Source organism: Corella eumyota, chromosome 6, assembly GCF_963082875.1.
Source record: "Corella eumyota chromosome 6, kaCorEumy4.1, whole genome shotgun sequence".
Lineage (NCBI taxonomy): Eukaryota > Metazoa > Chordata > Ascidiacea > Phlebobranchia > Corellidae > Corella > Corella eumyota.
Window position 1 is genome coordinate 3,172,882 of NC_137495.1, and position 12,418 is coordinate 3,185,299.

The following is a 12,418-nucleotide window of genomic DNA, read 5'->3' on the forward strand; positions in this document are numbered from 1 at the left end:
GGAAGGAAATATTCGAAGTCCTTCAATCAATGTAAGTTTAAGCTATTTGCTCGCTTTATCACGTGCACAACAAACTTAACATTTCGACCGCTGTAAATGAAATAAACACTAGCTCTAATCCCGCGCCAAAAATGGAAGAATTTTATTTATAACTTGTCACTTGGCGCGCGAATTTTAATATTTACGAATTCCAGTTCGAATAACGAGTAACCTGATACCGACAAAATCTGACTTACTGCATTCAAATTTAAATGTTGCTTCGATACCATGATGGTTAAAGAGTTACATGCACTTGTATAGCATAGGATTTAAACACACGATATAACGTTGTCAATATTTATACGAAGATTACGATGTTATGGTATTGTTAATCTTTACCTATTCAATTTCATACGAATTCTGACTACTCCACCATTTAAATCCATCTTTAGTGGTTAGTAAAACTTTCAAAACCAAAAATAGCTCAAAAATAAGTTAATTTATAAGTTTTAAATCCTGTATTGAAAAATGAGTGGTTTGTTTTTTAAGTTTGTGTTTTTACAACGTGACTACCTATAATACTGTTAAAAACATTTGTATGTAGATAATCCATTTGGTTAATGCAGATCCGGTATTTTAAGTAATGTCGATACACAACCAAAAAAAAATTCCAAATTTTTTTCGAAATTTTTATTTTTTGACAATCCATTTTAAATTTTCTGTTTATGGTGTTTTAAAATTTATCAAAGTTATAAGTTGATTATTTTTGAAATATGTGTTTCTTTGAAATACTATATTTGATGGTGGTTTATATAATATGTATAGGCAATACTTACGAGTTTATGCTTACGTTATTTTAAATTTGTTAACTTATTTGCAGGAATTTTGCATGCATGATATGAAAAATTAGAATTTTCAAGTAAGAAAAACATATTTTTTTACATAAGGGAGTCAGAAATTTTAGCATGACTTGTTTACAGTTATAACATCATGAAAGTAACTCAAAATACGGCAATAAAACCACATTTAGTTTTGGCAATACATTATATGATATATATAACACTGACACTGTCGTTTATGTTTCATTTTACGGTTAATTTCCTACGGAAAATCGTCGCCTTCTATTTTTAAAATCCAATTTTGAACTACTCATAACAATGAACTATATAGTTGATGTTTATTGTTCACGGTTGGCGGATTTTCTTGTTGTATTTTTTAAAGAAAGTGAATATAATTTTGCCCGTTCGGTGTCAATTATCAAAGCCTGTGACGTTACGGTAACTACGTCATAATATAAAGCGCGACCGTGCGAACGCTACGCCTTTGTTATTAGGTAGCTTGCTTTCTGTGAAAGTAGTTCTTGATGTGCGTCATCGACAGTGACCTTTGTCATTTCGTTTCAATCGGTGACTTGCCGACTAACGTTAATCCGGCATTTTGGTCACACTTTTGCAAAATTTTAATTAAAAAGTTTTAGGTAAATGGTGTTATCGAATTTTAATAACAAATATAACGATTTATATTTGTGTTTTAATTATTTTTGGAAGTCCCATAGTTTATTTACTCCTAAACTAAATTGAATCACCTTTTTAAACAAACTTTTTCCAAGGCAAAGCGATTTAAAAAGTTTTGGCTAATTTCTTTGAATTACAAAAATTGATTGACGTTTTTCCTAGTATTGTAAGTTATACTAAGTGATAGCAAATAGATCGAATATACATCATGTGGCTACAATATGTTAGCATAATCATTACTGGCAAACAATTTAAATATACATTGCCTTGTTAGTGTAAGCGCTTACTAATGCAATTCGGATAAGTTTAGGCAACCTAATTTTGACATAAAAGTAAATATTAGGACCAGACGTCAAGCAGACATTAATCAAATATTGCAAAACACTGTTGTTGCTTGCGAATCTTTTTTGAAAGTGAATTAATGAAGATTGTGAAAGCGAATTGAGTTTAAAAAATACAGAATTAGAGCATCAGCCGCTATAGCTCAGTGGTAGAGCACTGGTCTCGTAAACCAGGGGTCATGAGTTCAATCCTCATTGGTGGCAGTTATTTTTTTGTACAATTTTTACATTTTTTGAAAAAAATGTGCTGAATTAGTAAAATGCAATACTTTTTTTTAACACTTATTGCATTTTCTCGTTTTAAAACGTTTTATTTTTCAAAAAAATATAAAAATTTTTGTAAAAAGCTACTGCCACCAGTGAGGTTTGAACTCACGACCCCTGGTTTACGAGACCAGTGCTCTACCACTGAGCTATAGCGGCGCGACACGCACGTGATCTTATAACGCGCTTTTAAGCGCAGATACACTTCACATCGCAGAATAATTTGTAAAAATTTCTAATTTTAAAACTAAATATTAAAATAAACTTGTTTATATTATACTATAAAAATATTCCAATATTTAATAAAAAATATAATTGTTTTCTAATTAAAAAGCGTTATTAGAATTAATTGCCAGCAAGCGATTTGTAATTTTAAATTAGAAAAATACTAAAAATAGAGTATCTATTAGTATCTTGTTAAAAAAACAAAAAATAAATTATTCTGTAGCAGAAAATAGCGTTTATATACTACCATAATTAGTAAAAAAAAATTATTTTAAAGTTTAAAATGGCGTATATTTCGATCCATGTTTAAAAATTGTGTTAAAGGTTCTTATTTGGGATAAAAAATGGCAATATTTAATATAACATGAAAAATGCAGTGCCAAGATTTTTCAAGAAGTCTTACACGACAAATACCGTTCTTTGTTTTCCCACAAGAGTGTTATCGCATTGCATTTTTAACGAGTTTCCATAAATATTTTGCAAAATTTCGAGATTTGAGATTTAAAATTTTTCGAAGATAAATATCAAATGTTACAATTTGAAATGTTGCATTTATTTTGTAAATTCAACATATATGCGAAAAGATAACTTGGAAAAACTTTTACTGTTACCTAAATTAGGTAATGATTTCGCAACTAAGTTATCAGTTCTATCAACAACATAAAACAATATATTTCGATAACACTTCATTTCATCGAGGTTTCGCAATAACTTATTTTAGTCAAGATAAGAAACAATCAAAACATTTGTGTACCTTACTACATTTAACAAAAACAACTTCGTTATCGAATCCTAAGTTTAGCACGTTCAGATGACGTCATAAAATCACATCTTCCGCTACAGTTTAACAGAAAAGTGACGACTTTAATCGTAAAATCAATATTGAACTTAGATCTATGACGTAAGCCGCGTCACCTGCCAAGTTATGAGTATCCAAATTTAGCACTTGTGATATCTGGTCTTGTGTGTATCATTGTGTGTTGGTGTAATATTTTACAGGTCGTCTCTGCGGCTGACTAGGTGGGCTATCCTAGTTCTAGATACGCCACAAAGTTCTGTAACTAATTTATCCAAATTTACCGAGATGTACACCGTCAGATTTCGGGATAAGAAATGAAGAATTGGTTGGGTTTAACTTTGATGGCGCGCTGCGTTAATCCATGCACTAAACGGTAGATTACCTGGCTTTGCATGCCGTGTTGTAACATGGAAATCTTCTTTAATTTATACTCCGATTACTGCCGTATATCATATTACCGGATAAAAGTAATCAATCAATCAAAATTTCGCGCGCATGGTTAGTTTAATTATTTTATATCTTTCTCGGTCTTTCTAAATTAGCAGTCGGGTTTTATTGAAGATTAAGTCAAAGTAAACTGCTGGGTGGTCTTCTCAATCAATTATCTTATTTTTTGCTGTGAATATTTATATTTAAAATGTTTTAATTATTTAGAACGAGTTTTTAGAAAAACTGACAAAATTTTATTTTTCTAAAAAAAGATTTATTTTCCCAAATTCAAAAGCCTTCCGTTTACACTTTGTGTTTTTATCAATAACCGGATATCTATATTGCCAATACACACGACACTTAATCATAAACAATAACACATGATATGCTTTCATGTCGTTTAAGGGAAAAGTAAATATATTTAACGACCGTATTTGGCTGAATAGGGAAACTCGTTCGAACGAGTTTATTTTTGTTTGCAAACAGGATTATCCAAAAAACTTCTGACGCCTGTTCTGCGACTTTGTGTTTGCTTAACACCCCTCGCTTATTATAACACGTTTTACTCTAAATTTATAGTTAAACCATTGGCTTAAACGTTAGGTTCTTGCGCAATTTGAAATTGGGCTAAGTTAGTAAGTTGGAAAGCATATCTGGCCGCAAGTGGCAGAAGAGAGTAATAAACTAGTAAAATAAATTAAAAAATGTTATTTAAAGTTAGTTCAGATACTAGTATATGTAATTACACTCAAAGTAAGATAAAAAATAACAAATAAAAGAAGGTCTCAAAAATTATCAAGTTATGTAAAACTAACAGGAACTTTTTTATATAGAATTTTGAATTTAAATTCAAAATAAGAGCTACAAGAACTTGAATAATGAGTTTATTTTAAACAACAGACCTATTATGTTCAAGTTGTAGTTTTTAGCGTGGGTATATACAACTTTAAAGTATTGTGATTTCAATTTACATTTGAATTTCAAAGTTAATTGCCACCATATAGCGTTGAAAACCTTTTGGACCAATTACCGTATATGGAGGGAAAAAGAGAAAACTTATCTCGCTCGCTCTTTCTCTCTTTCTTTATCTTGAGAGTACATGCTGAGTAGTGTCGTCGCTGTAATTCGTTGAGAAAAAATATCGCGATTGCGTTCGTTTAAAAGCCCAGCCCGCCACCTGTTCAGTACAGTCTAAGTTTCACAAGTCTGTTGTGTTGAACTCAGGATATGTTAGCATATGGTTTAATTTTAAAAGAGTTACTAAACTGATATACAGCATGGATATATACAGTTTAACTTACAATATATTTATTGGATTTTTGTAGAGATTCTAAGAAAATATTTCTTGCAAAGTTATAATTTATTTTTGTGAATTCTTGGATATAAATAAAGCAATCAGAAATGGCTCCCGATGCACCAGCAAGATATCACCACGACGCTTATCAGACCCCGAGACCCGATGCCATTCCCGCCGAAGAAAAACGACAAAGCGACGGCCAGGAAAGAATTAAATGTGTCCTTGTCGGAGATGGGGCAGTTGGAAAGACGAGTTTAGTTGTCAGTTACACAACCAATGGTTACCCAACAGAATATGTTCCAACCGCATTCGATAATTATTCAGGTAAGAGCAAGAAACAAAAATAATTATTTAAATTTTTAATTTTAACAATTTTGGACTTGCCAAGTTTTTTTAAGGATCAATTTTTTAATTTTAATTTTTTATTTTAGTTCGAATCAACATCGACAACAACCCAGTTCGACTACAAATGTGTGATACAGCCGGACAGGTTAGCTAACACTTTCAATTATTTTTTTTAATTTCTAAAATTTACTTGATTTATAAAATATAAACAGCATTGTCAGACGGGGTAATCGATATAGAGTTGCGACAAAACAAACAATGTCTTGGAGCTAATAACAGCAGTCACCAAACAATAAGACAAACAATTAGTTTCAATGCAAACAGTCGGCGACATCGACCATCTAATTAAAAACGCATAAACAAAATCGCTTGTTATAGGATTTTTATGTAAATAGAATGACTAAAAAGTCACATGACCCAAATCTTGGGATTTTAGTTTTCGCTTAAGGCTGGCCCCTGCTGCGCGAGACTATTAGCCTAGGTTTCCAACTGTTTCTTTCGATTTTTAAATTATTTTAAAGCTTCCAATCCAGACAGATTGACTCGCATATGTCAATATAATTTGTCGCCCTAATATGGTGGTGTGCATGATATAATATCGCAATTAAAACTTGGCATAAATTTTGTTCATACGATGTAAGCGCATTTAATTACGATCTACAACCGCTCGTTGTGGTTTAATTGATGCGACCCGAAGTGCGGGCTAAAGGTTTATAATTTGACCTTGCGATTTGCGACCATTGCAATTAAAGGGTTCAAATGCAGGCGCAGCCTCGGCCTTAGCAATTTTGCATCCGATTCTTAACCACTAACATATATCGATGACGTTATTCCAGTTCGGTTAAGTCTTTTGATCATTGCGCTTTGCTTAGCGTAGCGAGCGTTTTAATCCAAAGAGCAAACAAGCTAATAGGGGTAAAATCCGTCGCCCTTAAAACAGTAATTGTTGTTGCGTTTGAAAAAAAGGTGCGACTGTGTTCTTGCAGTACGGGTGTGCTTTTTCTCAAATCGAGATTTGTTTAAAGCTTTTCGATTTACCGGCACTTTGTGTGTTAATCTCGAATACTGGGCCATCGACCTAGGGAACAATGGTTAAAGTGCTGTTGTCCAGTAATCTCAGGTCTTTGCGCGGTACTTGATAGTTTGGAAATTCTCAATGGCAAAATGAGATGTTTTCAGACCATGACAATTGCGCTCTTATGATATATTGGCATGGTTAAAACTACACAAACACCAAACATAGAGAATAGAACTTTCAAAACAAGTTAATCAGCAGATTTCATCAAGGATATAGAAAGCCAACAGCCTTGCTTGAACCTCCGTTTACTTAATTCAAAAGCCTATAGATTTCGACTTGATAAATTTTAACCAACCCCTTTTATCGATATCTTATATAAACCATATAATGCTTATTCATTTTAACAAACAAGACAATATAGACTTGAGTACAGAAGTTGTTCAAACAATATTAAAGTTTGTTTTTTCCTACCGAGCAGTGCGAAAGTCTTTGTTAGTGCTTCCGTGTAACACAATGCGTTAGACCAATTGAACGTTTATTATTACGCCAAATTTAATTTAGCTTGTCAACATGTTGAAGTTAGACTTTTCACGCGGTTTTAAACCAATAATAATTCCTTTATTTCCTTATACGCCGCCTTTGTCCTTATTGTTATATTACGATTTCAATAAAATGAGCGATCAAAGAACGATTGTTTACGGAACCTTGGTAAAACGAAATCATGAGATTAATAAGGGAAGCAATGGCGGATAGTTATCATAAGTTAAAATAGCCTCGTATAAAGAAACTAGCACCTGTCAGGATGTTATTTAAGCGACATGGGTCGTTTGTTATAACAAAAACTCTACCGGGCGCCGGGTATGGAAATGTGTTTTCCTTATATCGTACCTATATTAAGGCATGACAAGGCTTGGCTTAGACGTTGCTCTTCGTCGAATAGTCAACCACAAGACACGTAGTTGCGCATGTTTCAGTTTCCTTGTGTTTTTTCTCGAAAAAGTAATCGAATTATAACCGCTAATTTAGTTGTATTTGCGAAACTTAAAAGAGTCTTAATTATGTTTACAATAACAATGCGTCGAAACCATCGATTAGTTTACCAATGTTTGCTTTAACACGCTACCGGTTGATTTCAAAGTAGTGTTCTATTGGAGTAATTGCTGTTTTAAAGTCAATAGTCGCCTTAAATTAGACGCTATACTAACGTGGTCGTATAGTTTAAACACGCCTTTGTAGCCACTACAGCGTTGTATGTTTATAAAGGGGGCAATTGTCGGGCTTTTGAAAACAAAGTCGTTCAACTGGAAGAAAACGATTAGAGGCAAACACAATGCGTTTTATTACAGCCCCCATTGGAAACACAAAAGCCGAACGCCAGGAAATGAATGGTGTTAGCCCGGTAGTTGAGCTTAATAGCCTATTTACGTTGTTTCTTTGTCGCGAAACAGCAACAAAAGTTATTTCGTAATAGCGGTAAAGACGTTCAGATAACAGGTCACCTCTAAATACTGGTTCCAATCGGTTATAATAAGTAACCGAACGTCATTGCTTTTGATAAATAACAACCCGGAAGCTTCTAGTTTTTAATTTGACGTTACTGACTTACTGGTAGTTATTATCCCAGCACCTGTGTGGCAATATTATTCCGCGAAACATTTAATCTAGTGAGGCGTTAAGCTTAAAGTGTGCGGGTGTTATAACACGTTCATATAAGGTTAAACCAAAGCTCATTTAAACCACTCGCAACTTATATATCGAGTTACCCAAAATATGACAAATGCTGATTTCTATTTTTGGTGTAAACACTTTAAAACTTCAAAAAATGCAATTTTAACGTTTTTATTCTTATTTTTTAGGATGAATTTGATGGTATGAGACCACTTTGCTACCCAGGCACTGATGTATTCCTCGTTTGCTTCAGCGTGGTGAGACCAACTTCCTTATGCAATGTCAAGGATAAATGGTTACCCGAAATCCGAAAACATCTTCCCAAAGTACCAATCGTCTTAGTCGGAACACAGACCGATCTCAGATCAACAGTTGATGTACTTGTAGATCTTGCTCGCTACAGCGAACGACCAGTCACTGAAGAAGAAGGACAGAAGTTTGCCAACGAATGTGGTGCTATGAGATACGTTGAATGCTCAGCCCTTACCCAGAAAAACTTAAAAGATGTCTTCGACACAGCTATCCTTGAAGCTATGGACTTCCGAGAGCATGTCGAGAAAAAGAGAAAGCGATCCTGGAGAAAAAAGGGAACCCTGTCCCCAGAAATGAGAGAACAAGCACAATGGAAGGCTTTAGAGATGCGAAGGAAATCCGTGGTTTGGTGGAAGAAAGTATTTTGCTTTGCTTGATTTCAATCTTATCTTAACTGAAAGGTGAAAATCCTTTAGAGATATAAATTGGTGAAGAAATCACAACAGCGGGTAGATTGTAGTAGCGCTTTAGAGGTCGCTGAGATCGGATCGTGCCTTTCTCTATACAGAAAAAACAACAAACTATAATTGCTGGACCTTTGGGCCAATGTAAGCCCACGCAGCAGTCAAGTACATTGTTATTAAGTTCCAATATCCCGTCAAATGTATACCAACTTCGGAAATTGCCAATTATCCTCAACCAAATAAACTTAATTTGTACTTTGCTTTAAAAAAAGCGGTCCGGCTTAAATGTCGTAATATGGTTGAACCAAGAATTATTAGTGCCTTGTTTTTATATAGCCGAGCTGGATTCGGCAAATTTCACAAGTGCCTTTATATAATGCACTGTGTATATTAATATATTACTTTATAGTTCTTTATTATTATTTTTAAACTTTTTGTTTGCTTTCCTTAATTAAAACAACGTACTAGTTGCGTATTGGAGGGGGTATATGTTATGATTTTTATTTATCGCAATATTTTTGCTGCCTAATGAGCGCAGTTTGTTTTATTTTAATACATTGCAATAAAGAAAAACAACAATTAATAAAACTTGTTATAGTTCGGTTTAATTAGAGTTAGCAAGAGTGTAAATTTAATTTTAAAAATAGAATCAAGCACTTAAAGTGAACCTTAATTAAGCCAGGCCAACGTCCTACTTAATTTTATAGTTTAGCCTTGCAATTAAAGTTATAACCCAACAAACCACTCAATGTTTTACAACCTCCGCTTGCACCAGCAATTTAGTTGAACTAAAAAAAGATAAAAGTAATTATATGACTGATTGTAAACATTAACCCGGGCTAAACAAGCTAAATATAGGACCTTATGACTTGTTAATCACAGCCACAGTACAAAGGTACAACATATTATATCAATAAAACCTTTATATCATAAGGTTTTGGCTTAAGGGCAAACCAAGCCGCTGAATTAGATCAAATCGGTTGTTTTCGACAGTTCAAATTTAGAGTCCATAGATTTTAATCAATTTTTTTTTGTTTTTTAATAGCCCTTAATTTTTGATCAACAGTTTGTGACGTCATCGTATGAGTAAGAGAGTTAGAAATCAACAACAATAGAGCAATTATCGCGGTGTGAACTTTATTGCGCCATTATTAAAATGACAATGATCATTATTCGGTCAAAAATAGAGTGGCATTTTTAAACAAGTTACTAAATGGTAGGGTAAGGAGAAATGGCATGGTTACTTTTGATATAGTTACTTGCCAATTGTATATCTCGTGACGTAGTCTCTAAACCGAGTCACTCGTCTAGTTTTCGATGACCTGTCAGTTAGAAGCCCGTAAAAGTACAAGAGGTGTCATTATTTTGCCTAGTAATCGATACTAAGTTAAACAAAATTGGTAACATCAAAATAAAATGGGCGACGTAAAGTGAATCAATCCATTTTCGGTGCGTCGTTTCGTTGGGAAGTCGGTGTGTTCGCCCTTTTGTAACTAATACACATTTCAATTTCACAGCCTATCCGGTTACGCGCGATGTCTGTATGACGTCATAAAAGTTGTTTATTTTTTCGTTATTTTTTTGTCAAGTAAAAAATTGGAGTGAAAGTGTTTAAAATGTCGAGAAAAAGTTAAATAAAAGTTTTAGTTAATTTCCGCTCAATTTGTCGGTCTAAACATAGGTAAATTTTTCTTTTCATGTTAAACTAAATAATTTTTACACTACAATAGTTTAATATTACCAAAACATTTGAAAATTAAATCTTTTTACACTTGAACTCATTTATTTTTATTTTTAACTTCATTATCTTTGTCTGTGAACTTGACTTTTATGTTAAAAAGAACATGACATTTTTATGTAATTCATATTCTGTTAAGCGTGTGGTTTATTATCAGTTCTAATTTTTGACTTTTTCCTAATTTCATCGCTTCCTAACGCGACATATTTACACCAACAGATTAAAATACCGTGGCTTATGGTGGATTATAAGATATAAATATATACACAACGTACCTGAATTTTATTAATCAAATTTTAAGCATTGGAATTTTTAATGATTTTTTTAGAATAATATACTTATAAATTTTATTTTTATTTTTAGAAAGTCTTTGTAAATTTTTTGTTGGTTATTTTTATTTTTTGTGTAAAGTTTTCCTTGGCAACGTTTATGTTAATTAATAATAATGAAATCTAACTAAACGTTTTAAAAAGCTATTAATTTCTTTTAAAAACAAACTTCAGTTTTGCTTACTTCAGCATAGCGTGAACAAATCGAATTAACTTAGCAACGAAATTAAAAAGCAACTTCGCGATACAAGTCATTTAAACTGCATCAAAGTAAACGAATAAGTAATTGCGACAAATTGTAGCAGTTCACACGTTAATTAAGTATACGACAACATAACCATTAACTATAGAAACCACTTATTAAAGCCTACGCTAGGCCATTATGTAGCCCAATTAAAGCTGAGTTAGTAGAGGTTTTATCGTAACCTAAGTGAGCGTTTATAGTTGTCATTTTTTCTGTATGTTACCAATCAATTTAACTCAATAGCTGTCCAGTTTTTTGCACTTACGATTGTGTTGTTGCTTTTCTTTATATGTTAACAACTTATAGGAAGTGTTGTTGCACGATAAATTTATTGGCTTGATCAGCATTCCACTTCGCCATGCAAAAACATTTTAGAAATAACTTTATGATAATTTTTTTGTGAGAATAAAAAAAAGGAGTAATTATCATAATATTTTAAATCAAAAGTTTAAGATTCCTTAAATTCAAAAATTTTTGAATCGCTGATACTCTATATCGTATCAATTATTGTTTTTTTATTTATTTATTTTCTGCGCACTCCCTGTTTAATTTCCCACCATGCCTTTAAAACAAGTTTTAAATTTATAATAACATGTCAGAAGAATAAAAGAAATCCTTTATCGAATCAAATGTATCGGAAACGAAAATAAACACAACACATTATACCATTACTGGATAGTAAAACCTTCAAACGCCTGAAGCAATAAAAGCATCCGGAAAATAAAAAGAAATTCAAACCTGTTACTTTAATATAGAAATGAGGCATCCCTCGATTTTTTAGGCTTAGCCAAATTTTAGGGCTTGCAATTACGTCATTTTTTTATATAGTAATGTCGTAAAGCGGTCAAATACTGGATAGATATCAGCACTAAAAGGGTCTTTTGTGGTAGCTTAGCTGTCATTATAATTTAAATATAACGCATTGACATACATGTACAAAATTATTTAAAAAAATTCGTTTAGATTTTAAGAGTATATTTAAATACAAAATTGATTTTTTTATATTTAAATTTAAATATTGGGCGGGAATTTTATATTTATTGTTATAAGGAACTATTTCACGGTTTGGACTCTATGTTTGGTTTTAGTAATAGTCATGCGACTACTGACAGAAATCAGGCCTCCATATTAGGCAAGAGGGTAATAGGCTATCTCTTTTGAACCCTTTCAGCCGCCAACATAGTCATTCTCTGTTGAATTAAATGCAGTATTTGTGACTGGTGTTGGGAAAGAGTTAGGGTACGACAAATTGTGAATTTTTGTGCTGGCAGTTCGTCAAGTTAAACGCAGGGCTTGTCTTTTTGAAGTTTACAGACTCAATAAGGAAACAAAAACCTCTGTCAAAACACGCGGCATAGTAAAATGCACCCTACCACAACACACTTCGTTATTTTCTTAGCGTTCTTCTTCGAACTGGGTAATTGTATTCCCGTATTGTTTGTTTAGGTCACGTGGTATGTGTGTCATCGCGGCGGAACAGTGGCAATTGTTATCAAACAGACCACACATCAA

At 32.9% G+C, this 12,418-nt stretch overlaps 1 protein-coding gene and 2 non-coding genes across 3 annotated transcripts; 2 read left to right on the forward strand and 1 right to left on the reverse strand.

The window, feature by feature from the left end:
* Nucleotides 1-1,966: 1,966 nt before the first annotated feature.
* Nucleotides 1,967-2,038, forward strand: Trnat-cgu (transfer RNA threonine (anticodon CGU)). Its single transcript has one exon. It is a non-coding gene; the product is annotated as a tRNA-Thr (tRNA).
* Nucleotides 2,039-2,185: 147 nt separating this feature from the next.
* On the reverse strand, nt 2,186-2,257 carry Trnat-cgu (transfer RNA threonine (anticodon CGU)). The gene has a single exon. It is a non-coding gene; the product is annotated as a tRNA-Thr (tRNA).
* A 2,558-nt stretch (nt 2,258-4,815) lies between these two features.
* On the forward strand, nt 4,816-9,176 carry LOC145754774 (cdc42 homolog). The gene is made up of 3 exons (XM_082570884.1): nt 4,816-5,172; nt 5,280-5,338; nt 8,068-9,176. The coding sequence occupies exons 1-3, from the start codon at nt 4,953-4,955 to the stop codon at nt 8,566-8,568; spliced, it is 780 nt and encodes a 259-aa protein (XP_082427010.1). The 5' UTR covers nt 4,816-4,952; the 3' UTR covers nt 8,569-9,176.
* Nucleotides 9,177-12,418: the final 3,242 nt, after the last annotated feature.